The 27,096-nt window shown below is 38.7% G+C and overlaps 2 protein-coding genes and 1 long non-coding RNA gene across 3 annotated transcripts; 1 reads left to right on the top strand and 2 right to left on the bottom strand.

Annotated features, from left to right (window-relative positions):
• Positions 1-4,639: 4,639 nt before the first annotated feature.
• Positions 4,640-11,405, bottom strand: mcrs1 (microspherule protein 1). The gene is made up of 14 exons (XM_044349472.1): positions 11,240-11,405; positions 10,225-10,379; positions 9,886-10,024; positions 9,619-9,783; positions 9,401-9,510; positions 9,152-9,260; positions 8,836-8,974; positions 7,269-7,344; positions 7,089-7,117; positions 6,742-6,834; positions 6,548-6,630; positions 6,334-6,421; positions 5,186-5,313; positions 4,640-5,082 (listed from the first exon to the last, which is right to left on the bottom strand). Exons 2-14 carry the CDS (start codon positions 10,377-10,379, stop codon positions 4,996-4,998), a joined length of 1,401 nt encoding a protein of 466 aa, XP_044205407.1. The 5' UTR covers positions 11,240-11,405; the 3' UTR covers positions 4,640-4,995.
• A 130-nt stretch (positions 11,406-11,535) lies between these two features.
• Positions 11,536-13,421, top strand: LOC122980995. Its single transcript, XR_006403136.1, has 2 exons — positions 11,536-12,281; positions 12,377-13,421. It is a non-coding gene; the product is annotated as an uncharacterized LOC122980995 (long non-coding RNA).
• On the bottom strand, positions 13,215-20,260 carry LOC122980993 (25-hydroxyvitamin D-1 alpha hydroxylase, mitochondrial). Its single transcript, XM_044349471.1, has 9 exons — positions 19,914-20,260; positions 18,621-18,811; positions 17,976-18,166; positions 16,818-17,018; positions 16,002-16,165; positions 15,742-15,908; positions 15,568-15,649; positions 15,242-15,439; positions 13,215-14,516 (listed from the first exon to the last, which is right to left on the bottom strand). The coding sequence occupies exons 1-9, from the start codon at positions 20,142-20,144 to the stop codon at positions 14,403-14,405; spliced, it is 1,539 nt and encodes a 512-aa protein (XP_044205406.1). The 5' UTR covers positions 20,145-20,260; the 3' UTR covers positions 13,215-14,402.
• Between the last annotated feature and the right edge of the window lie 6,836 nt (positions 20,261-27,096).

The following is a 27,096-nucleotide window of genomic DNA, read 5'->3' as shown; positions in this document are numbered from 1 at the left end:
CAGGACTTCCTGCAAAAGAGGCGAGGCAGGGTCAATGCAGCCTTTACCTCCCAAGATTATTAGGTTAAAGGACTTTAACGGCTTGAAAACAACCGTTTAGAAATTAATTTATAGATGAACACTGTGGGAGGATGACTGCTGGAAGACTGTGTAACAAATGAAACACAACAGTAGTAACTAAGTACATTTACTCAAGTACTGTAGCCTACTTTACAGTTTTGAGGTAGCCTACTTGTACTTTACTTGAGTACTTCCATTTTATTCCACTTTATACCTCCTCTCCACTACATTTCAGAGGGAAATATTGTATTTTCTACTCCACTACATTTATTTGACAGCATTAGTTACTTTTCAGATGAAGATTTGACACAATTGATAATATAACAAGCTTTTAAAATACAACACATTGTTAAAGATTAAACCAGTGGTTTCCAACCTTTTTGGCTTTGGATGTCTTACAAAAAGCAGTGTGTAGTTGGGGTCACATTTCAGATGTCTATGAGTTGTTAACAGCTCCACCAAATAGTCATTTTTCCCTCTCAACTTTTCACATGGTTTCATTTCAATAGTGAAAATATGTTCAAATGATTGATGATAATGAACAGATTTGTGTATCAGAACTTTGTTTTTTCTTCTTTCCTCTCCCATTAATCATCTCACAACCCCTCAGATTTATCTGGTGACCCTTTGGAGGGACCTGACTGCAATACTTTAACTACATCAAGCTGATAATACTTATGTACTTTTACATTTTTTCATGCAGGACTTTTACTTGTAACTGAGTATTTTTACATAGTTTTATTGGTACTTTTACTTAAGTAAAGGATCTGAATACTTCTTCCACCACTGCACAATAGTAGTCTAGTCGGTACCGCCTCCTAATAACCTTTAAAAAAAAAAGTATAATCTATCACTAATGATTTAATTAATGTAAGAAAAATTGTTTACTGGCTAAAGCTTTATGATGATGATGATGATGAAAGAAAAAGAAAAGGTGATCCCTGTTTTCCAAAGCCCAAAATAATGTCCTTAAATGTTTTCTGTTGTTTCAACCAACAGTCCACAACCCACACATTCTTTTTTTCTTAAAAAAATACTCAAACTGATTAATTGAATATCAAAATAGTAATTCAATAGTTCAAAATTAATCAATTAATCTTTGCAGCTCTAATATATAGCCTATATGACGATGTTCTTTTTTGCACCAAACAAAGAATCTATCAGAGTACATTTTTTGCCAAAGGCTTCACAGCAGGTTAGTCTGGACATGTTCCAGTTTACTGACTCTTCATTCCCTCGTCTCCTCCAGTATTCACACTTTCTGAACGCACCCGAATTTACACAATAAACAGACATGCAGACGGGGAAGAGGATTAAAAGTTTGAATAAACCACAACATTATCAACAGAGTAATGTATAATATTGTATTGACTGTAAAAAAAACAGAGGCCCAACAGAAACTTTTGTCATTATCAACAGGAGTGAATAAGGAAGTCTTTATCAGGAAACTTTATTGCACTAATTAATCGTCTGTGGATATTGTGCCAAAGTAGTGCAATTTGACCATAACACAGTTGGAGATGTGACTTGCTGCCATGAGTGAAAATTGAAGATGTGTTTGACAATAACAACAGCACAAAATCAGCAGTAATAATAATAATATAAGTGCACACAGCAAGAATAATATGACAACTATTAACTGTTAGACGTAAACATAACCATATAAATATCATACGGTTTTTGTATTGTGATGCTTGGTTGGAAAGATGCAGATTAATACTGTATCTTACACCTCGAGTGCAGCTGTCCTCATCAACAAGACCTGGGACCCCACAGACTCCTGACCCACCAATGGACACTACACGTTACATTAACGTAAAATCTTATAATCTAACATTTGTGCATCTGTGGGTTTTATTATTCATTACATATAACTTGGTGCAGTACATTAAAACAATGGTTTTGTTATTTTTACTTACTCACTGCAAATGCTGTTTACACCATGAATATATTTACATTCCTGGTCAATGTTTTGTACATTAAATTCTCTTCAATTTAAACTTATAACAGCTCTTTTCACTTAGAATATATTTTGAATACATTTTGTGTAGATTTTGATTGTTATGCACCACAACCATGAGGCAAATTCCTTGCATGTGCAAACCTACTTAGAAATAAGCCTGATTCTGATTCACTGTTTCTCAAAATTAAGACTACGTTTCCCATAAACCCAATTGCTTTCATTCAAATGTTGCCACCACACGTGCATTTATTTATTTATCTCTTCTATCCCGAAGAGAATAAATGTCTGATTTTAGACCTTTCCAGCTGCAATTTTGTCATCTTTAGCTCATTTTCCACCAAAGGACAGTTTTCCCTTACTGTTATAATCCAACATAGTTGCACCATCTCACTGTATAATGCTGCCAGTACCCGTCTTCTCAATGATGATCTTAATAGTATGTATAGATTTTTTAATAGTAAATATATTTTTGTTAATTAAATGGAATGCAGTAATGATTCATTGATGTTACACGGTGCACATTTGACTAAAATCTGCAAAGTACAGTAAAACTGTATTTATTTGATATTTTTTCCTCTTTAAAATAGTCTTTTCTCTCCTCCAAGTGGTCATGGTGGACATCAGAAGAGTTCCTGTTTATATTCCTTTTTGCCGTACAGTAATTAGTATCGAAAAGGAAGTGATAAAGACTCAGAATTCAACAAATGTCACACCTTGCAGATATTTCACACTCAAACTCCTCCTGTTCTTCTGTGTGCCACCAATTTAACAGAAGCTGCAGGAAAACTGACACAAAAGTTAAAGGATTACCGCAAATTCAGCAAACAACTGGTTTGTTCAAACAATATACAGTCCTGACACTAAACTATCAGGTGCTCTTGGCTTAAATTGTTTCTCTCTGGATGCAACATTTTTTAGGTGTTTCCTGCTGAACAGCTGGTAACCTGAACTCACACATATTTATATAGCAGAATATCACAAGATAATGTGTCTGGATTTGGTCACTGTTGTGTAAAATATGGCTGAGGGATTTTCTTTTTTTCCCCCATGTTTAAACTGTGCTATTGTGAGCTTTGCCATGTTTGGAGAATGCAGTCAAAACATAACCTGAGGCACGTACTTAGGATTTAGTTGCTATAGTAACAACTGATTCACTGGACTGCACTGTCTGTGTTTTGATGACATTTTTTCCAAACCCCCTCGGTGCACTTTCATACATGCCCTCATGTGAGGATTCAGTCAAATATTGTTTTTTACATGTATATGACACCTACCTCTGACACCTTCATGTTAGTGAAGTACATTTTATGAATGGACAAGAACATCCTGTTGCTCAATGAAACAATTGTTTTAGATAAAACAATTCCTTAAGCCAACAGGTACATTTCCACGTACTAACTAAAGACACACCTTAAATAAATATTTAAGTAACGATACGCCTTTTGTGCGAAGGTTGTGCTGTCGGGCACAATCAGAGCAATAAATTTCATACATATCCTTCATAAATATCCATGTTTCTGATTGATGTGTTGCTATGTTTCTGCTGGTTGCTATGTTACTGGTCATTGTTTTTGCATATATTGTGGTTGTGTAGTTTTTTTCTATCTGTGTGACCAATTACCCTGAAATAACATTTCTCAGAATTGTAGGTCAATGAATCAAGTGAAAGATGAATTAGTGTCATGCAGAGACAGAGTGTAGTGAACTTTCCTCTCTGTAAAGAAATTCTATCACTTATCTGCATAATAAAACCTACAATATTGCCTCTGTGGTCTGTCTGTCACTGCTGGGCTCTCTAGCTCTACCTACTGGTAATGTGTATATAACCGACAATACAGTTGATTCAGATCACGAATCCCGTTAATCTTCAACTGCAGATGCAGTTATGAACAGTTCAATGAAAGAGATTGCAGGTCATTTCGCCTATTTGTAACAAAAAGCCAACAGGCTGGAAAATGTACTTCAGTGATTCATAAGAAAAATATATATTAGAGAAAGTCAGAAATAGACATAAATTTGTGTGGACTTTGGTAGTCTCCCCATCCTCAGCTTGACAGAAGACTGACCTATTCACTCCAGACTGCTTTGGTTTAGTGAGATCTGATCAAACGTAGCTGATGCATCACCATTTTTCTGTTTTCTGATAAGGCTAAAAGAGCCTTTAACTGATTTATAATACCAGGATCTTTAAGCACTCCCTTGAGCATTTCAGGATTTGAGTCAAATGTGAGTTGAATATCTGCAGTGAATATTTTACGTGCAGGGAGTAGCACTCATTGGTGCTCAGATTAACTGGTCTTTTCTTTATTTTCTTTATTTTTAACTGATAAAAAAACATTTCAGAGCATATAAAGATTCTTAATCTTAAAATGTAAAAAATATTTGAGCCAAATATCCAAAGTTATCGAGAGAAAAGCCACCTACAATCCATTCTGACACCCACCTGAGCATAAATTAGTGCTTTTAGTAAAACTAGTTTTGCATTAACGGTTTTTAGTAACATACTGCACATTACAGAATCCCTCCCGAATGCAAGGACGTGTTGTTTCTCACAGAACAGTTCTTTGTTAATACGTTAAACTTAACGATGAGGAGTGAATAGGACTGTAAAGACAATTTCAGAATCTCATGTGTATACAAGTTTAATATTTTGAAAAAGCTTTACTACAGAATTTAAATACAATATTCTGAAAAAAGTGGAAAAACAAGGCTCTACCATGAGAGTGTCTACATTACAACATGGAAAATGTCCAAACATCACCTAAAACCTGTCACTATCTCCAGGAATTAGCTGTAGCCTCTTTATAATTCACATTTCAGGTTAACATGGCCGCTGTCAGTCCGATTCTTGGTAGCACTGCTGAGCTTGATACGAGCATCCTTTAACCACTGTTGTACACAGAGGGACTTCCTGGATCCATATGCCTGCCAGTACGTCCTTCATGTGGATTCTCCTGCTGGATGGCTGATATTCACTGCTGTGTCATCTTTGCTGCTTCAGCTTTTATTAGTGAGATGAGTTCCAGGTTAATAAGAAACACGAAACGAAGACCTGCAATCTGTAGGGACACATACAGTATGTTAGAGCCACGTCTCACTCAAATATATTATGATCGCTTAAAATTTAAATCATATGCAACTTGGCTGACATCCTCCACACACCTCCACCACTGAGTTGTTGTTGAGTTTCCACTTGTTGCCCGACAGGACCGGTCTGCCATCTATGTAGATGGGTCGTCTGCCCTCATTGGCGATGAAGAAGTCTCCGTTATTCTTCAGTTTAATAATTCCTGGAAACATCAAAAACATCAAGATGATTGATTGTTGAGTTTACTGTCAGCAGCCTCTCATTGCTGCTAGTTGAAAATATGAAGCTTTAAAAGTCCCTGAAAACTTTTTTTCCCTCAATAATCTTCTTACTATGACTGACAAGGATCCTACATGAACACAATATTTTCTGCCAAAGTTTGAGAAGTTTTGGTTATTTCACAGTTGAGGTTTCTTTTTTTCCCAGAGCTCTTCTGAGGTGGACTGATAAATTCTTAATAAATAATAATTTAATTCGTTTTTTCGACTTTTATTGTTTCTTCTTTAGTCATTAATGTTGTCTCATAGGGCTTTAACATGACAATAAAATCAATAAAAGAAACAAACTGGTCTCAAATCTATGTCAGTTTAAAACCATGACAGACATTGACCTTTTGAGATGTAACAGTCACACATACAAACGCTCTGCTGTGCACGTTCTGCACGATTGTGACACTGCTTCATGCAACTTCCTCATATCTAACAGCTTGAGGTCAAGGTAGCAGCTTTACTGTTACAGTATTTTAAAATGACACAAAGCAGCATAAATGTATATTAAACATCAACTGTTGAATGATCAACTTCCTGGAAAGTATTACCCCCACACCTGGGACTTTTGGTGGGCCAGGAACTACAGCAGAGGTAGCAAATACGGACCCTGATTCCTCCTCTCAAATCATGAGTATAGCCCCTGAGTTACAAAAATGTTCCTGGGGATATTTTGTCTTTATATTCTGCACACAGACCAATCGTGCCACACATAAAATTCTCTTCACATTTGGTCTGAACCGTAATAGTGTTGCATGCAAGTTTACTTTCAAAAATATATCTGATAAGTTATCATTATGCTAATTAATTATTCAGTAAGTGCCATTTGCTCAAACAATCCAAAAAATTTAATTCATTTTGCAGTTTCCATTCTCTTAGCTGCTGCCAGTAACTAAGAGCAAATTATTTTAAATTTCCTATTACAGCCTGACAATGTTTGTTTTAAGTTTAATCACCTTGTTTTCTTGATATTTTCCAGGCAGGTCCCTCTAGTGACAGATCTACATCTATCTGTTTGTCCTTCGTCGCCCTGCCCAACGTAATCTGTGTGAACATGAATAAAAAGACAATTAGCATCATACTAAAATACACCTTCATAGATAAGATTGGCCCGCTCACAAACAGCGGTGCTTCTGAGGTATCATATTTGTGAAAAATACAATGATTTACCTCTCGTGATCTCATGAGGTAGCGTACCATTCGTCCTCGTAGTGCCGCCAGTGTCTGGTTGTCAAAGTCGGGCATACTCATCCCTGGTGACGAAGACATGAACATAAACAGATTTCCACCAAACTGGGTTCTTCGAAACAAATATAATTTTAAAAAGTCATCTGCTTGTGCTTGGCGAGTGTAAGCGTGTATACCTGTGATACTGTCGACAAGGACCTGCCAGCGTGGCAACTCCTGCTCTAACTGTCTGATCTCTCTTTTCTGGTGACGATCAGAAATCATCAGCTCTGAAAGGAAACCAGGAGTAAAAACATTTAAGTAAGAAATATCAAGATGATCAAAGATTTAAATCCATGTTATACAGCAACAAAAAAAAAAAATCAATTAGGACATTTCTGGCTGTAATAACAAACAACTGTACTGCCAACTCGAACCTGAACTAAACCTCACTGTGGCGTCTGCACTGTCATTAAACAAATCTTCAAGTAATGAAGCATCGCAGCTGAATATCAACTTGTGTCTTTATAATGAAAATTCTTACCATGTTCCAACACCTCGTCTCTGCTCTCCCTGCATGGAAGGAAACACAAAAAAACTGATCAGCAGTGAAAATTGATGGACACACAATACTTTAGCGAGAAGATGGACAATAATTTATCTACTATCTTTTATGACAAACTAAAATCTTATATGAATACTGCAAAGTGAAAGATTGTCTTACTTTAACTTTACATCATCAACCATCTGCTCAGCATCAGAGAAGTTCAGGACTTGGTCACCTTTAGGGAGAGGCTGGACTGTAACACACAAAAAAACAACACACTACTGAATACAGAGTTCTTCACTTTATTAATGTGATTATTCAATAGATAGTAATGTAATTTACATCATAATTGTCATCTATTACAGATGTTGACAAACTCTATTTTTCTGTATTTTTAATAAATGTTGATCAGAGTAGAATAGAAGTAAAATAGTCACAGTAAAACAGTCCCTACAATTTCTGCCATGCTAAGACCCCAATAAAGAGATGTAAAGCCTGGTTGTGCTCTAAGAAAAAAAGCCCCTCTAACAGTCATGATGTAGTTTACTCATCAATTATAGCGACTGTCTGTTTAGGTAATATAATTTAGTTTGTTTGACCATTTTAAATGTTTGTATGTGTTTCTGACAGAACACACCTTTACATGAAGAAGAGTCTGGTTTGAGATCAGTTAATTTTGTTATGTAACTGCACTAGGGCTGTAGTCAACCAAGAAAATCTTGGTCGACTGAAATCGTACATGATCTTCAGTAGACCCAGCAGTCTCCATTAGGTTGGGCGAGTTCAACGTTGTGAAAACATCGGGGGTGTTTTGAATACAACCCCCTTTTCACAGGTAATTTATTAGTCTGTCCCTCCCGCCGCAGGAAATAATGGATTACTCCTGGAAAGTTGTTGATGTAGCACTTTTCTCCTTATGAAAATAACACGGAGATTATTCAACCAATGAGAATTTAGTCGGACGAGAGCATATCGACGAACTAATCGACCAGTCGACCAGGAGACTACAGCCCTAAACTGCACTTTTTTAGATTTTAAAACAACTGTTTACTGGCAAATGTTTACACTTAAGTGTCTTTTCCTGTCAAAGATTTGAATTATATTCCACACCCAGTCTAAAGATATTACAGTTTGCTTGCAGGATGGCCCCCAAAAGGGATTCATACTTGACGTGCATCTGAGTACAAAATAGGGATGTGTGGAGAGCCCAGTATTTGTATTTGTTGAGGCAGCAAAATTATTTGTATTTGTATTCCAATAGAAGTGGAAATAGGCATAACAATCCTGTTTTTGTTTTTATTATGCTTCTAATTTTAGGATATTAAAGTGTTCTTCAATTAACTATTTTGCTGACACTTTTTCCCACACTGGGTATCAATCCCCGGTCTCCCAGACTATGGACGACTGCGCTGATCACTCAGCCAAAGCTCGGCTCCGCCAGACACACAGACGTGCAGCTATTTATACATCCATGACACAGAGACAGACGGAGCAGAGGAGAGATACGGAGACAGTGATGTCTCGACCTGCTGTTATTTGATGTTTTTTTTCTTCCTGAAAACAAATAATTTTGAAAATATTTCTACGAAATATATATTCGTAAAAACCCACTATTTGTGCTTCTTGGAATACTGTATTTGGATTCAACTCCACCCCTAGTACAAAGGACATGTTTCATTTGGCCAAAATAAATGAACTTAATTTGTGAATTCTCCGAAGAGTTTGAATGAGTAACTCAACTCACCACTCTGGTCATCCAGCAGGTAGTACTGCTTTAGAAGCTGCCAGTGTACCAGCAGGCTTTTGGGGGTGCGAGATTGGTGAAAGACACTGGGGTGTTTGCTCAGGAGCTCCTGGAACACGTCCAGTTTGGGCTGGCTAGTCTGTTTAACGACAAACATAATGCAAAGCCTCTTGTGAATTCAAGACGCAAATATCAAATGTGTATTTCAAAAACGTATGCTGTAATCCAAAATAAGACAACAGCTTATTTTTGAATTGCGTTTGAATCGCCATTTGATTGGTACACATCAGCTGATTCAAGAAACAATTTCACTTACTGAACCAATCTTGGCCAGCAGTGCCTCCTCAGCCTGGCTGAAGAGCGCTTTGCTTTGGATCGCTGCAATGGCCTCTGGGTGAAGCTGCCGCATAGCCTGCCATGCCAGCCTAACCACACAGACAACAGACAGAATGTGATTGAAATAAAATTCAAAGGGTAAGGGTGTAAACAAAAAGAGAAAACATATATATATAAATATATATAAAAATTAGGGGAAGGTGAAGTTTTTGCCTGCTTGGTATCTTACTTTGAGATGACAGGATCGTAGAGGAGAGCGTACCACCTCTCTTTAATTTCCCGCAAAGTGAAACGACAGCTGAACTTGACCCCCAAATGAACAGAGGTTAGATCTGTGGTCTAGAGACAAACACAAGATTTCACAAGAAAGTAGAAAGAAACTGGTCACGTTAATTCCTGAACAATGTCCATCTTTCATGACAGCGTCGTTAAGTTTGTACTACTCACCTGCAACACAGCATTTATAAGCAGCAGGTCATCAGTAGGTTTCCACCGACCCAAGTCTTTGGTAATATGTAGAGGCTGCTTGCTTTTCTTCACCCTTTTGGTGATAGGTGCAGGGTTTACCACCATTGTAAGAGGCGGTGGCAAAGCTGTTCCTGATTTCGCCACCTAACAGGGTCACATAAGGGCACAAAAATTTACATCATCCATCAGTCTCAAGCTTTATCTCCATCACGCATTTGTGTGGGAATCTTTTATGGCTTTATGTACCTTCTTTCTCTCACTGGATGAAGGCTCGCTCCCTGAACAGCGAACAGGCTCGATGACAGGAGGACCTTTAACTCTACTGGATGACTTGACGAGGCTGCTTTCCACCAGCTCGTCATCAAATTTCTTCCTCTTTATTGACCTGAGGACATTATTTTGGCAACATTTACGCAGCAATTCATCATTCTTTAAACATATATACACACAACAGAAACACTAAATCACATATTTTGAGCAGCAGTGAGCAACACAACTATATTCCCATTTATTGCTAAAAGAAACCATGTTGACTATGCCAGTATACAGCTGGAACAACACAATACACAACAAATTAAATCACACCTCGAGGAGCTTCTGCGTTTGGGAACACCACTGCCAAATGCTTGTGTCGCTGTCCTTTTCACATCTTTTACTCCGAGTGACTCTTCGTCCTCTGACCGGCTCTGAGCACCAGCTACTGCCATCGGCGCACCAACCACAGGGTCACCCGCCTGCATCTGTCCAGTCACAACATAAGACACGTCAGGAAATAAATTTGCACCTTTCTCAGAGTAGCAGAACTCATCAATCCTGTCTCTCTCACGTTTATGAACCTTTAACTTGGCTTCAGAGTTTATCTGGCTTAATATGGTTGCTAAATCCATGTGAGAACATGAGCTTAAGCATGTTCCAGGTTGCTCACAATTAGTACAATCCACGAATAATTAAACTCTAATTGGAGCAAGTAAGGGGTATCATATGCTTTAGGGACACTCTACATTAACATGTTGTTTGATTTGCTTAGCCTTCCAGTGTTAAATTGAGGAATAACCTGGAATCCGTGTGCATATGTTGACCAGTTTTTAATAATTCACCTTATTTCTTTATAGTAAGCATCTTAATAACAGTGTATGAGAACATATTTCAACTTTGATTCATGTATGAACATAACGTCAAAGTTATAAACAGACGAAATACGTCTCAAATGATAGTCATTTATTCAGAATGTCGCTTTACCGCTGTGTGTGTGATCCATTTTAAAGTAGTCTGTGTTTGTGTTTCTATAAGTCAGGGGAGTGATCAGGCTGCTCATCATCGCCTTTTGTTTACATGTAACCTTACCCATATGGGGCCTTTACGACTGCCTCCAATATGTGATACTTAATACGGAAATAATAGCTGTAGCGATCAAGAAAGCTTCCCCCAGATAATGGTGCATTATAGTTCTGACAGTCTTTCTGGTTAGCCAACATTATCTGGTCAAAATAATGCTGGTTTCTGTTAGGCTAGCTAGCATTAGCTTAGCCAACATAACGTTCTTACGATAGTTAATTAGCAAGCTAATACGACCAGCTAGCTACGCTGTCTTGCGACTCACCTTGCTGTTTGTCTTAGTTGTGATATCAGATCCGTTAATGGGAGTCTATATGGAGCCTATATGGTCTATATCAACACCCTGTTAGCTGCTTGACGTGGGCGGTTTATTTAGGTAGCTACATGGCTAACTGACCACAGGAATTTGACGGATGCTTATTAGCATTAGCTTCTTTGCTGCTCTGTTTTCTTCTTGTGAGGGTGTAGCGCAGTTAGCAAACAGCTTTACGGTACAACAGTGCCCCCCAGTGGACCGGAGAGCAGGCCGTTCAAATGATATACACAGAATATTTCACGCGAGATTAATATTTCTTAACATTTAAACTGAAATTGTCCTCACAACATTTCTTCTTTTTTGAAGAAGAGGTCCAAAAATGTTAGTTGGTTAAGTGGTTACTTTACAGTTAATTGTCTGATAAGCTTAAAACCAGTAACTTAGGCCAAGTGTTTGGTTTTGGACACTTAGTACATGCACAATCAATTGTTTCATTTCACTGTTGTGCCCTGGTCAAAAAATCTTTTCCAAAAGAATCCTTTAGGAGTCCCATAAATTTCTAAAAATCCTGTTAGAAAAAATGTTCTTTTTAGGATTTTCTCAATCCTATTGGAAATCTGTTTTTTTTTCTGCTGGTTCTAGTAAAATCCTTCAGGATTTCTAGAAATCCTATTAGACTTTGTATCCCCTTTATGAGAAAAACTGTTTGGTTCTATTGGAAATCTGTTTTGTTCCTCTATTGGATCTTACATGTATTTTAAACATCTTAGAGGACTTTTATTAATTTTTACAAGAGTTACCAATAGGATTCTTATTCCTTATTTAAAATCTAACTTGGCTATGATGGATTATAAGCTTATTTATTAAAACAGTGTTAGCCACATACTGAATGAGTTCCTGCGAGTTAATCAAGTGATGATTGAATGAAAAATTCTTTCAAGCCATACATTCCTATCTGTCACAGCTGTCTAGTCTAAATTTTAACAGTGAACAATATTCTGTGAACCCATCATGTCTCACAAAATGGACTTAATTCAGCGATGTTCCAGCAGTAAGTCTTCTAACAGCATCACCTGCAGACTGTAGCTTTCCTTCCTCATCTGTACCATCCTCCTCACTCATGGCGCCTGCTGTCATTGCTCACAGGTCTACACAAGACAATGAGGCTGGAAGAAGTTTTATCACTCGAGGTATTGTGAAGGTGTTGATTTCTGCTTCCCTGGGAAGTTTAGTCTGAATTTGTAATCATGAACAAGACTCTATCAAAGGTAGAAACAGGGAGCCAATACTCTAATTTGTCAAGAATCAACACTTTCTGTATAACTAATAATCACTGAATGATCACTTTTATGGACACTGGAAGGATGTTTTTTTGAGGGTATGAACATACTGTATACTCTAGTCTATCACTGTCAGCACTATGCTTAAATTAACAGTGTAAATGCTGCAATAAATGTTTCAAGCTGACAAAGTAAGCACTGTAAGAATTATAGATATGCACTGATAATGATTCAGGTCAGTATTGGACAATTGGATCATAACTTTGGGTGATGATGTCACATTTTGAACAAACTTTTAATTGTAACATGATTTCTATTCGGAGGCAGATCTCTAGCTTTAGGTTAAACATCATTTCCCCCCATCTGTTGGACAGGTTGGTCTGACTTATCGACCTACAGCTGGTACACCATGGCTCCAGATAATCATGTCACACAAGAACTTTGATACTCAGTGTTGTATTTCTTAGAAATTATTGCCTACGTGCCACGTGGCTGTTGACCGGCATCAAACTATCCACAGTTAAAAAGTTGTTTGATCATTTAGACCTAATCTGATACAGCTAATAAAACTGAAGGTTAAATGCTGAATTGTGACAGCGGGGAATATTTTTCTTAATGAGCCAAGTGGGCATCACACTCACGCACACAATACTAGTGGTATTATTGATGGTTCTCATGAGTTAGGCCAAATAAAATCAACAGAATTCACTTGAAACCTTTTATTGACATTTACAGTAACAGTTTCAAAATATGTTAAATTAGAATAAATACAGAATTCAGATACTGAAGTTTACAAAACGGTGAAATATCAGTCATAGTAGGTTTAGACGTAAAAAAAAAAAAAATTACAGACAGATAAACTTGCATTGTGCTGCAGTGTTGAATTGTTGCATACATTTAAATTTCAAAGACAAGACAGGCAGATTTACAAAGTCTGAGTGCAGAATAGTTTTGGGTTTTAAAACAGTGGCACCATGTATTTCTGCACAGGAATATTTTCAACAGCTGCCATTTTTGTGGATATTTTCAAAAAAAAAAAAAAAAGGAACCCATCACTAAAAGTTTTTCACCATAAGCACCTTATGAAAGACATTTTTATCAACATGTTTAAAATCTAACTAGTATCTCAATAAGAGCTGGAGATGTTAGAAACTGTGCTCTTGTGCCAGTCTGAAGCTCTCCTAGTACTCTTCAATAATTCATGACGCACTGTGCATCTCAGACTTTATGAGACATGTAATGTCGTTGCTGGAAAACTGGAATAACATGTACACAGACGGTCCTGAAATGAAACATTTACACGATCAGGACACACAGGAAATCGCTGATACTGCTGTATGTAGTTAAGAGTGTGGAAGCTCGTGTTATATATGAACACAGTTCTTAATCACATTTGCGAGGGCTTAATCAGAAATCTGCTTCAAATACCGACATGTTAAGTCAAATCCTATGTAATGGTGTGACTCACGTTAAGGATGAAATGAAAGTATGAAGACTATTTGTTAAACATATTGTAGGAGATCACTGGCTTGCTTTTGGCCTCTGTGCAAATAAGTGCTATAATGGTGATTTTATGTTTAAAAAAAAAAAAAAAGAGAGACAGATTGAAATTTGGAGTTAAACCGCTCCCAGGGGAATGTCTCAGTGATGTGCCTTCACTCCTCCTCATCCTTCTCCCGTTTGTCCGTCTCCACATGTCAACCTCCACAAACAAGGTTGCGGGTATGGAGGGCTTTGGTCTTTGATTTGTGGAGGGTTGAAGGTCCGCTCTGACGTGATCCGCTGCAATGCAACGGGCTCACAGCTCCTGTGGTAACTCCGCCTGCTCGTGCTCTCTGCTGCCAAGAGTCTCACGTTCACGTTCACGTAACTGAACCGCTCGGGAGAGTGGGTCATCGTTCGATAAACTGCAGGTTAATGACATTTTCAGGAACTAGAAGCGTCCGTGTCATGGGCTTCACGGAAACCCCTTCTGGGTCCGGCTTCACATCAAACTCTATTAAGATCTAATGAGAGCAGAAGCAGAGAAAACAGATTAACAACCGGGTGATTGAAATAAAAAAAAAAAATCAATAAGTGCTCATCATGTGCTAAGTGTTGGGCAGTGACTCTTAACTGCCTTTATTAAGTAATTGAAGTAGTTAATTAGAAACTGGATATGCATCTCAAATCCCATTTTCTCATTTGTTAATTTCTTCCAAGGAAAAGTGCTTTGTTTGTTAGAAACACTCCAGTTTCTGATTATTTAATGACACACAATCTAAATTACTTACTGTTTTCATCAGAAAGCATTTCAGATAATCTTTGTGCATGCAGTATGTAGCAGATGTTGCTCATTTCCATTTTAATGAAAGCTCTCACATTGTGACTACTTATTGATCACAGCGTCCTGTGCTTCTACAGTTCTGATTTTCAACAATTAATCAGAAAATTACATGTACTGCTAAATTCAGGCTGTGAAGCAGTGTGTGAGTGTCTGTACTGTAATTGTATGTGGATTTACAGTCATTTTTTCAAACCATTAACTAACCGAATAGACTGTTTGTCTGTAAATGAGCTGTTTTCTATCCGTGTACTTACTGCTTTCTTATTTTGACCACTAAAATGGTTGATTCACAGTTTTAGGATTAACATCAGATTTGGTGCTAGTATGTTAAAAGCTAGTCAATAATCTCTCTTATCAGCAAAAAATGACTCTTCTTCTTCCCATTTTTAAGTCCAGCTAACTCACCCTGGCAAGAGCAAGGTAGAGCTCCAGCTCAGCAATACGGCGGCCTATGCAGCTGCGTTTTCCCACCCCAAAAGGTACAGAGGCATACGGGTGATGAGTCTGGTCCTTGTTCAACCATCGATGGGGCTGGAATTCATCTGGGTTTGGAAACACTGCTGGATCCCGTGATGTTGCAAAGTGGCAGAGAGTGATCAAAGTCTGGATGGAAAAATGTAACCATCAGACATTAACTCTCATATTTAGGCCAGTATGAAGGCTCTTTCAACTGTGACTGAATGGCATTATGAATGATTTCAAAGTGCACTAATTCTGTCAAACACACTCACATTTTTAGGGACGAGGTAGCCTCCAACCTGGATGTCTCTCTCAGTGATGACTCGTGCATTGGCGGGAATAACAGGGTACAACCTGAAAGACAAAAGTTCCATAATGTAAGTACAATTAAACTTGCTGATTCACACTAGATTTCTTTACGAAAATGACTAAAAACATAATTATACCTTAACACTTCTTTAACTGTGGCCTTCAGGAGAGGCATGCGGGCAACATCGGCTGCCTCCGGTACGCGACGACCCTGCAGTACAGTCAACACTTCATCCCGGAGCGAGGCCTGCACCTCAGGGTGACGGGACAGCTCATACAAAGACCAGGACATAGTGCTGGAGATCTGAGACAACACAGGGCGCACCAGAGATTAAAAAAGTCTGCAGGACTGACAGCAGAATCCAGTGAAGAAGAATGGCACAGGTATCTGTCTTACTGTGTCAACTCCTGCAAGAAGCAGCTCTGTGACGTTGCTGTAGACGGTCTTCATGGGCAGCCCTGTCTGGGACAGGAAGTAGGTGAGATAGCGGCCCTCCACTTTTTCTCCAGAGGCGACTTTCTCTGCTTCTGCTGTCAGACGCTGGTCGATGTGACCTTTAGCTGGAGGCACAGATATTAGGGGTCATTATGACAGAGAAGGTACTGTATGCGGATGCAAAGGAACTCAGTAAGTCCTGAGAGAAAATTACATATATATTAGTTTGATTATAGCAACATTTTGACCATCACGACTTTGCAGATGATCTTGTGGTGCGTGAGGGTTCAAGACTTCCTGCTTCCTGATCTAGTGGTGGACCAGCATGATCATTTTGATGCCCCATTTTGATTTTGATGTCTCAGATCTGGATAAGTCTGGATAAGAGTGACTGGGATGACAACCCAGTTGTGAGTGGAAACCAGCAACCAGCCAATGAGAATTGAGGTGAACGGAAGGGAAATAGTTACATAAAGTGTTTAAAGACATGCAGTATGTTCCACCTCCATGTTTGTTTTGGTTCCACTTTGTAGTGACATGCTAAACCGAAGCTTCCTTATAATTTCACTGCTGAAAACATCCCTGTTCATTGTATGTTGGAAGATTTCTTTTTCATCACATAATTTTCATATATTCTAACTTTCAAAAAAGCATTTTGTGATCTCTGAACATGAACTGATAACTATTAAAGTTAGTATTTTAAAGTGGGCACAGGGTTTGCTAACATTTCCTATGCTGACACCAAACCCAGATGATCATTATGATAAATAACCTTACCGAAGTCAAACATGTAGTCCCAGCACTGACAAAAGATGTTCCAGGGTTTAGGGAACAGCTGGTGCAACCAACTTGGCATGGCCATGGTGAGAAGCGTCATTACAAACATGGTGTTGATCGACTGGATAAAACGCTCTGTCTCTTCAGGAACAACGGCATCCAGGCAGCCAATTCTGGATTCAAACAACACGGAGGAGATGCCTGTCAAAAAAAAAAAAAAAAAAGTTAAATGAGAAGGTGAAGACAACATGACACAAGGGATGATATATTGTAAATGCTGATGTACAAGAAGATAAAACCACATTTAAGCTGCTGCATCATACTAAAGAAGCACAGATATATAATTAATTATGATTAAATGATACTTTGCAATAACAATGTAATCAAGAGACTGATGAAAGGGGATTTTTTTACAGTGTAAAATGCAACAAAAAAGAAAATATTATACAATAGGTAATTAGACACTTGGTATCTTTTTGCAAAATTCAGTTTCACATCATAAGTTCAGTCAAGTTCTATCAATGGCCACAGTTCAGGCCTCCATTCATTCAACAATACAGTAATGTTGACAACAGTAAATGTTTGAGAACCGTGCATGTAAACACAGTCACCGGATCGAAAATGTGTTTAGTCTGGGAAAATCTGGGAGAGGAAAATGAATGAATGTTGCTCTTTACTCATGCGGAAATAACTGTTGGGACAGAAAACAGCCAAAGGACAGTGTCCATTTTACATGAGTGTGCAGAAAAGCCCATTTTTTTATTGCTGTATTCAATAATTGGTAGTTAATCTGAGCTATATTAGGCCTAAATCATGTGCTTTTTTGCTTTCTGGTTATTTTTTGCAAACAATCTGCCTAACTGAACTCTCAAAAGAACTCAAAATGAGATAATTTGATCACAAATTGCTGGGAATCCAAATATCTTAAATCTCAAAAACTTAAAAGTGAGATAAAGGTCACTTCTTGTTTGGCATTCTGAAATCACTGGGGCATGTTGGGGCAGGCTTTGATAGGCACGTATGTTTGAAATGTCAGCTTTATGATATATAATATTGCTTGCAGCATACAGCTGGCCCTAATTACCGATGTTTACATAATGTGGTACAACCTATAGTGATGCATTATACTCAAACCCCTCAAACCACATCAAACCTTACCCTCCAGGCCAAAGCGATAGAACTCGCTGGCGATGTCCGTGACGAGGCCTCGAGGACGTGTGCGAAGGCGAAGTTTGGCAATGAGGTCACTGACCACGCTGTTCAGGGTTTTGTCATAAGCTTCGACTGCCTTCGGCCGCAGCATGTGCTTCCCCAGGAGACTTCTGACCGCCTGCCACTCCTCCCCCTCACTGGGCACACACACAGAGTAAAAATCAACAAACACTCATGTTAGTGTGGCTTCTGTTCATACTACTTCTTCATTTCAAGAAGGTGTGTTTAACTTCTGCTTTTCTGAAAATGCAGCAAAGAACTTGACACCAGCCAGTGGGCTATCTTACACAGTAAGAGAGTCAATAATTTAAAGTCTTGTAAGTTTGGCTTCTTTTTGTTGGTGAAATCTTACACTGAAGTTAAACTAAGGACCTTTTACAGATCCCTAAATTCACTTTTAAAGGGCAGTTGCCTTGATCTTTATGGCTCCAGAATTAGCAGTGAATGTTTTTGAGCTCAGTTACTTCATTTACATCAGTACTGCCATATTTAATAGTTTACATTGTCTTGTGATTTGGGGTTTCTAATATTTGACAAAGAAGCGGAAAAGTCTGAACATAAAGTGTAAACTGGTAAGGATGTGACACTTACGACGTCAGGAGTCCGTAGTGATGTCCTCTGAGCTTCCTGTAATCCTTCCAGGATGAAAGGTCAGAGCGCATTGGGTACTGGCCCTCCTGTCTCAGTACCTGCTCAATGAGAGCTGGATCGGCCACGTGAACCGTCAGGATGGGGCCGAAGCTTGCCTTCCACATGGGGCCGTACCGCTGCACTCCTTCCAGCTGGGACATGAGACAGAGGTATGACATTGTAAAAAACCCTGCAGGCTAGGAGATGATTGACACCATCTTTGGATGCACTCTTCTTTAGTTAAGTAAAACCCAGCGCTGAGATAAAGACGCCTTCCTGTAATCCACTAATGTGAGATAATTATCATTGAAGATCCATAACTTGTTGGTACAGTTTGATCAGCCAAATCTTGTTTTTTGCTTGGGAGAACGGTTGACAGATGGCAGCTAAATTAATTTACAAAGTGTTTCATAAACCTGCTGCACAGTAGACCAGCAGTAATTGAAATTCTTTGATATATTTTGAATATTACAAATCAGTGGATAGAACACCTGCATCTTAAAAAGGTGAGATTTAGATTAAAGTCCCCTTCCACCAAAATCTGTGCTTTGCTTATTGTTACTTCATTTGGATGTTTGACTTTCACTGTGCAGAAGAATGTTTTCACATTCATCTTCTGGAGGGCGAAAGTTTCTCTGAGCTCACTTTAACTCTGAGTTTAAGGTGTCTAGTTCATGAACATGATTTGATGACATGACATCTAGTAGCGGTTCAGTATGCAACTTACAAAAGTATAATGTAGTAACCTGAAGCCTGCAGAGCACAAACACTGAGAATTGACTTTTCAGGGAGGTAGGAGGCATCTTGTGTCCAGTAGTTAAACTTTTAAATGAACTGAATGAATGATTTTTGAGGGAGAAGGAGTAAACTTATATGTGTTTTTAAGAAATTTTAACAAGGAAACTGAACTTCTTTGAGGAAAAAACATGTCAGACACAAATTCTTTAAATGTCTTAAAAATGTCTGGAGGGGATCTTTAAGCCATTTTCACAGTAGTCTAAAAATAGTCAAAAATGAAAATGGAGTCCTTTCTTTCTTTATTATTATTATTATTGTTCCCACAACCACCTACTGTATGTATATGCAATCCATTATGTTTTCAGAAATGCATCATTCTGTCCTCTTTGGACCTCATGTGCATCAGTCTTGGTTCACTATGATGCAGCCTACATGCATTTCCACTAAAAATGCAAGCACTGTCAATATGCAGTGTTTTAAATGGATGCTCCTCATCCCTGCTGAACTTCATCATACCTGTAACTCGTGCAGCCGTGACAGCCCCCGCTTGGCAAACAAGTCCCAGGCGAAACTGGCGACCGTCGGTCCGGGCATGTCGTCCAGAGTCTTCCCTGCGAGCTGCTGCTTGGTCCCCTCCGGACCGGCCGCTGCGCCCTCAGCCCACCTCTCCATCCACTTGACCAGGGGGAAGGCGCTCCGGCCGGATACTCTGAGAGCTTGCTGCAGCATCCTTCTCACTGAGATCATGGAGTGGTGGCCGGACGCGGATCCCTTGGCTGTCGATGCTCATTTTATTCTATCCGGCTGGAGGCTGTATTTATAACGCGCGACCTGCTCCTCGAACCCGCGGAGATAAAGCTGTACATTTTCTTATTTTGGGCCAATCATGGTTGTAAATGCGGCCAGGCCCCGCCCCTCCGGGATGACACTGTGAAGGCGTGAGTTGACAGGAAGGTGTGTCCAATCAGAGGGCTGAGCACGGACCATCCCAGAGTCAGCACACGTGGAGCTCCAGGCTAAATAATACATGACTTCTGTGTTACTGTTCAGGCTTATCTCTTCCCCTGTGAAGCACTTTGCTCTCTGATAGTGAAGCAGACTGACATATTTAGAGTGATCACGCACTTGTGGATATATGTCTTGTATGTTTAAAGACCACTTACCCCCAAGGCCATTGTTATTATAGATCCCATTTATCTGAAACAGGGAAACCAGGTCTGTTTAACAGTGATAAGAGGGCTGGAGGTTAGTTTTACCTTAAAAAGACAAAACCTTAAGCAGAAACTACTGATCCAATAACCAAAAATCTTGATCTTGTCATACGTTTTGGCGCACAACGTATGATAAGATCAAACTCACTATTAAGCACCACAAACAAGCTGATTATTAATAAGAATAGGCTTGCAGCTGGCTCAATGTTTTATGGGTAAACTGGAAAAACAGGCAGGTGTAGCCGCTGTCTTTTCTAGACTCGGTGGTGTATTGTTTACCCTGCTACGACCAATTCTTTTGCTGACTTGGTGGGTTTCCTAGTGAGGGAGAAAATCCTGACCTGATTTCATTTGAAGTGGAATTTGTCCAAAGCACCATGTGTGCGGACTGCGAAGTAACAACCCCGGGGCTGTACTCAGAATCTGCTGTGACATTTGCTCCCACATTCTGTATGCTCTAACTAGAAATATTAGATCACCCAGTTTCAGAGAAATACAGCGGACTGACAGGCAAATCTCCACTTTAAAATAACGAGGCCTGATGGACGACCGCTGCACTCCCAGTAGCATAAATGTGATACGTCTCAGCATCGACTTGCTGTATTTTTCTTATCCGTTATGAAATATACTGTGACTAAATTGTCATCTAAATCATTCCTGTTTGCTTTTATAGTTTTACAGTGATGTTTGTGTATAATCCCCAAATATATGATTAATAATCATCCTTTAAGCTACCTAGCTGTACACCTGTGCACCTAGCTTATTATATATAAGTTATGATCACAATATGCCAGCCAAATGCTACAACCCTATAGGTGTGCATATAAATTTGTGTGTCGCCTAAAGAAGAGAAAAACATGTGTTGGCGCCTGAAAATGAGCCTAGCAGCCTACTAAAAGCTTGCTCCAAAAATGACATAGTGGCTTTTTTTTCTGTCTACTTATAATGATGTGCAGAATTACAGTGTACCAGCTTATTATTTGTGCAGGAAAATCCGCTAGATTTACTACAGTGAACAGTCCAGCTGCCCTGTGATGTTCTGACATGAACTGACAAAGTGGAGTTTTGCTGCGTGAAAAAAGTGATTAAGAGAAATTTATTCCACAGAAGTTCACACTCCCAGCTAGTGGGTTAAAGGATCACTTCTCACATGATACATGACATTTTGATTTGTAGCAGCCATTTGCTGTGATACGGCTAAAATACTTAGAGATAGATCTTGTGTTTTGGGGACATGGTCTTTTTTGGGGTAGGCAATCTCATGTCTCAGCACTCTGCAAAGGTCAAGGAGAGTCTGTTTGATTTATTTGACTGAGGAAGGATTCAGTCTGATGAGAATGACCTGCCACTGATTGTGTGGACTGCACGTGAAGAAATCTAATAGACTTAACTAAAAGTAAATGTTTCATGAACTAAATTTGGTCGAATAAAAGGTCAACATGGAAATGACGGAAAGATTCCCATCCCAGAGATTTATACAAACCTCTTGGTGTACATTAACATCCAAGATAATGTCAACAATGGTCAAGACATGTCTGCAATTGTCTGCATGAGTTCTTTTCATAACACACACCATTACAAATGAATTTTAATACATAGAGATCAGTGTCTGTGTTTCTTGACACAGTGCGTGTGGAAGAAAACTGATATATGACTGAAGCAAGAACAAGATAAATAGCAGCAGTAAGACGGTGACATAACAAAGTTTGATGAGTTTTAGATGAGAAAGTCATAGATGCTAAAGTCGACGAACATGAAATCGATGGAAACACTTGACAACAGCTCCGACTGTATTGAACGTAGCCTCCAGGGGAAAAGGTTTATATTGCAAGACCGTTTTTAAGCACTGCAGCAATCCCCCACATATCTGACCCCACTATTTACAAAACAAAGTGTGATACAGAGTTACGAGGATGAAAGCGCAACATAGAGCAAAGATCAAACGTGCTCTGTCAGAAAATGTCTATAAACGAGACACGAGACTTCCTGATTGGAAGATGCTTATTTATCTTCAAGGGTGAAAGATAAACAGTGACCTCTGAAATTTACATGAACACATAAACAACTTTTAAGCAAGGTCAACGGTGCCATGATGAGTCTTGGTGTTACACAAAGATTGCACACAAATCAAGTTTAAGAAGGGGAATGCTACTATAATGAAAAAATGTGTATTTTTTTAACATCATGCAGTTCAGGACTGCATACATGTCTGCAATAAAAAAATAAATAGGTAAAAATGTCTTTCCCTCATTGTCTTTTTTGTAAGATGCACTCATTTTGCATTAGCGCAGTGGCTCAGATGCTCATCTTCAGTTTCACCTCTTGTTCAGCAGGCTGGTAATTTAAGACCACACAAGAAGCTGACACAGATTAGACTCTCCCCAAAACCAGAGAGACGAGGGATTAATATTGATTATGAAAAACATAATAAGAAATCCTGTGAAAGAATGGTCTCTTTGTGCTGTCTTATGGCGTGAACTGATGTGGCCCAGTTGTAGATCATGCTATAGAGCGGGGCGGGGAGAGGTATTTTCCCTTACTGTATTGGCCCAGTGCCCAGAAAGGAGGCTGCTATACTCCCAGACTAGTATGTTAAAGTTCATGGCTGCAGTCTGCCTGTCTGGGTGGTATCAGAAGAGTGTCTTTGTACACACACAGACACACAGATATGTATATATATATATATGTATTTGCCCAGAGGGGCACATGAATGAGTGAGTATGTGTCTAGTGATTGTGTTAGCAGCAGGCTGGTGAGGATGGTGTATATATCAAGTCAAGTTTATTCATATAGCACATTTAAAAATGACCAGAGTTGACCAAAGTAGATGTAGTGAAAGGCACAACAGTAACAAGTGAAATGACATCGGTAGTAAAAAGGCACGAATAACAGCAATGAATGGCAATGATAAAATAAAAGGCAATATCAAAATATGTGTACAAATGTAAAACAGAATATAACTTGTAAGATCAATTTATAAAAACTAGAAGATTTTAAAAGTATTAAAACCACTAAGGCCATTGAAAACATGTACATCTTGAGTTTTGTCTTAAAAGTGTCACTGGAGGGGGAACACTTGGTCTACAGTAGAAGACTATTCCAAAGCTTTGGAGCTGCAACTGCAAAGGCACAATCTTCCTTACCCACAAGCCTCAACTGTGTAACAGTTAAAAGCAATTGTTCTGAGGATCTAAGAGGTCTAGAGTTGGACTAGGGGCAGAGAAGTTCTGAAATGTACAGGGTTGCCAGCTCATGTATGGCTTTAGAAACAAATAAAAGAACCTTGCATTCAGTCCTGTATTTGATAGGTAGGCAGTGCAAGGATGCTAGTACCGGTGTAATCCTGTCACTTTTTCTGTTATCAGTTAGTCTCGTTGCAGCATTCTGCACCAGCTGCAGGCGAGACAAAGAGGACTGGCCAACACCCAGTGAGTTGCAGCAATCCAGCCTTGAGGAGATTAATGTGGTGGTAACAGTCTTCATAATGTTGAAAGAGAGTATGTACTTTAGTTTAGCAATGTTTCACAGCTGAAAATAGCAACCTTTCACCACAGAGTTAATCTGTCAAATTTCAGTGCCAGTCAAAGATGACAGCAAGATTCCTGTCATGGGCATGAAGATTCGATGTCAATGGCTCTAAGTGGCTAGCTATACCCCCTGTGGTGTTGGGGGCACCAAAAACAATCACTTCTGTCTTGTCCTGAAGACAGTTTTTTGCCATTGAGCATTTCACATCCTGGAGGCAATTATGGGTGGATATGATAGAGCTGGAATCCCCCAGATTCAGTGGGAAGTATATTTAAGTGTCATCTGTGTAACAGTGAAAGGAGACATTGTGCTTGCAGAAGACAGAGCCTAAACAAATAAATGGGCCCTAAAATGGAACCTTGAGGTACTCCACAAGTGACTGGGACAGTAGAGGAGGTTTAATAGAATACAATGATCAACCGTATCAAAGGCCACGTGAAGGTCTAAAAGAATTAAAATGGCACATTTTCCACAGTCTAAAGGCAACAGTAGGTCATTTGAGACTTTAAGAAGAGCAGAAGCTGAGCTGAAAGAGCTGAAGCCTGGTTGGAATTTCTCCATGATGTTTTTATTATCTAAAAAAGACAGAAGCTGTGTGTAGACAATTTCCTCCAGTGATCTGGACAAGAATGGGAGCTTGGAGATGGGACGGAAATTATTTAGTTCTGATTTGTCAAGGTTAGGCTTTTTAATAAGAGGTTGGACTATTGCATGACGGTTCCATTTGCAAGACTGCTATTTATAACAAGAGAAACTGTGGAACCGACAATGTCCAATATTTCCTTTAAAAAGTATGTAGGAACAATGTCCAGGGGGCAGGTAGTGGACTTTGTGTGAGAGATTGTGTCATAAATGTGGGACAGAGACACAGGTTGAAAGTCACTAAGGGTGGCAGAGCAGGCAGATCCCACAGAGGGACTGTGGGCAGGCAGTGTAATATTAAATCTTATGTGATCAATTTTCACTCAAAAAAAGTTTAAAAAGTCCTCATAAATGGCTGCAGTTGGCACAAGACAGGTAACAGCAACAGGGTTGAGAACTGAATTAATTGTGTGGAACAGAACTTTGGGACTGTCGGGATTTCTGGAGATAATGGTGGCAAAATAATTCACTCTTGTGGCTTTGACAGATTGCTGATCATTTGCCAGACAACTTTTCAGTACCTCAAATGATTTTTTTCCATTTATGTTCTGCCTTCCTACATAGCTGGCTAAGACCACCAATTCACATGACCAAGTTGGAATGAAATCATTTCAGGAGTGTTTCTTACTGAAAGTATCATATTAATATTAATAATGATAATGATAATAATAATAATAATTTCAACACTCCGCCTGTGTAGTCTGAACAGTTCGGATATTTGCTTTTTTTTAGCAGTAAACCAGTGTAACCATTTGAAATGTCCTCTTGTTTATTTTATATGGTAGTGGACTCTACTCCAGGCCCCCTGCCCTTTGTACATGGCATTTCAATGGCCATGTTTGTTACACAGTCATCCATATGCATTATGTCAGTGGTACCTAATCTTTTTTGTCTGCTGTAACCCCACCTAGTATGCTATCCCTTCACCAGCACAAGCCGTCAAGCTCCAAATATGTTCTTATGAATGCATTATGAACTGGATGTCATTTAACACTATTAAAAGTGGATATTATATTAAAAGTGCATTTTTTCATACAATACTGAAGCATCAGTGTGTAAGCAGCATGTTACTGTTGTAGCTGCTGGAGGTGGAGCTAGTTTGAACTACTTTATATACAGTTAACTAGTTTAGTCCAGTGGTTCCCAACCTAGGGGTCAGGCCCCTCCAAAGGGTCACCAGATAAATCTGAGGGGTTGTGAGATGATTAAGTAGCGTAAAATGAAAATACCCAAGTAAAGTACAAGTACCTCAAAACTGCACTTCAGTACAGAGTAAATGTATTTATTTGCTTTTTACCACTGCTCATTACTTTTAGTTAACTATTTCAACTATTTACACATTACAACTCATTCAACTGTTTATTACTTTTAGCTAACTATGTCAGCTGTCAATCATTTTAGCCAATTAGTTTATCCATTAGCTAACTATTTCAACTGTTTAATTAGCTAATTCTTTCACCTGTTCCATTACTTTTAACTAAACATATAAACTTACACCATTCCATTACACTTTTACCTGTTTCAACCTTTTATCCATTACTTTCTGCAAACTGTTTCAACTTCTCAACTCGCTTGCTAACTAGTTTTCATGCACTCTCAGTTGTTACTGACTTGGGTGCAGCCTACTGGTTATTGTTAATATAGTTAAGATCAGCATCACACCAATAATCTTAATTGGCGTTTTATTTTCCTTATTAACACAAATATATATTAAATATTTTTAATCAAATAAGGATTTTTATTGTTTAGCTGAGTTTAGTTGAAGTTTCCACTTACACATGCAGGCGCCCTTAGGAATCATTACATTATTCACCCAGAGTGGCCACATACTGTGTTAGGTGAGATTTGCTCAAAGTCATCTATTCATATTTTGGTTCCTATTTGTCAAATTATTATTTTTAGGTTGCTCTTTATTGTGTTTGAAAAAATGTTCACTATTCAGGATGTAATATTCAGAATGTGTTCATAGATGTTAATGTGAGTAAACAGTGGAGGTGTGCATGGAGTTATTAACAACACTTGCCAAAATCTCCAACAGCTGCAAGTGAGCACACAGGATATGAGGATGTGGTAATGAAAAATAAAAATAGAGTAATAAAATTACTGAATAATGATTTTTATTGCCATACATGCAGTAATTGATTAAGATTGTGCAGTCTTTTCAAAAACACTTTCATGTAATGAATATAAATTAGGTGTTTAAGGTGTGGTAAAAGGCATCTGTTGAATTAAGAGCACATCTGGACACCAGATGCTCTGTCATATGAAAGAGACTTTTTCATTCTGTCGTTATGTGATGTATGTCCACTACAGTGGCA

This window comes from Thunnus albacares, chromosome 4 (assembly GCF_914725855.1).
Source record: "Thunnus albacares chromosome 4, fThuAlb1.1, whole genome shotgun sequence".
In the NCBI taxonomy this organism is placed as follows: Eukaryota; Metazoa; Chordata; class Actinopteri; order Scombriformes; family Scombridae; genus Thunnus; species Thunnus albacares.
This window is presented reverse-complemented; position numbering and strand designations above follow the sequence as displayed.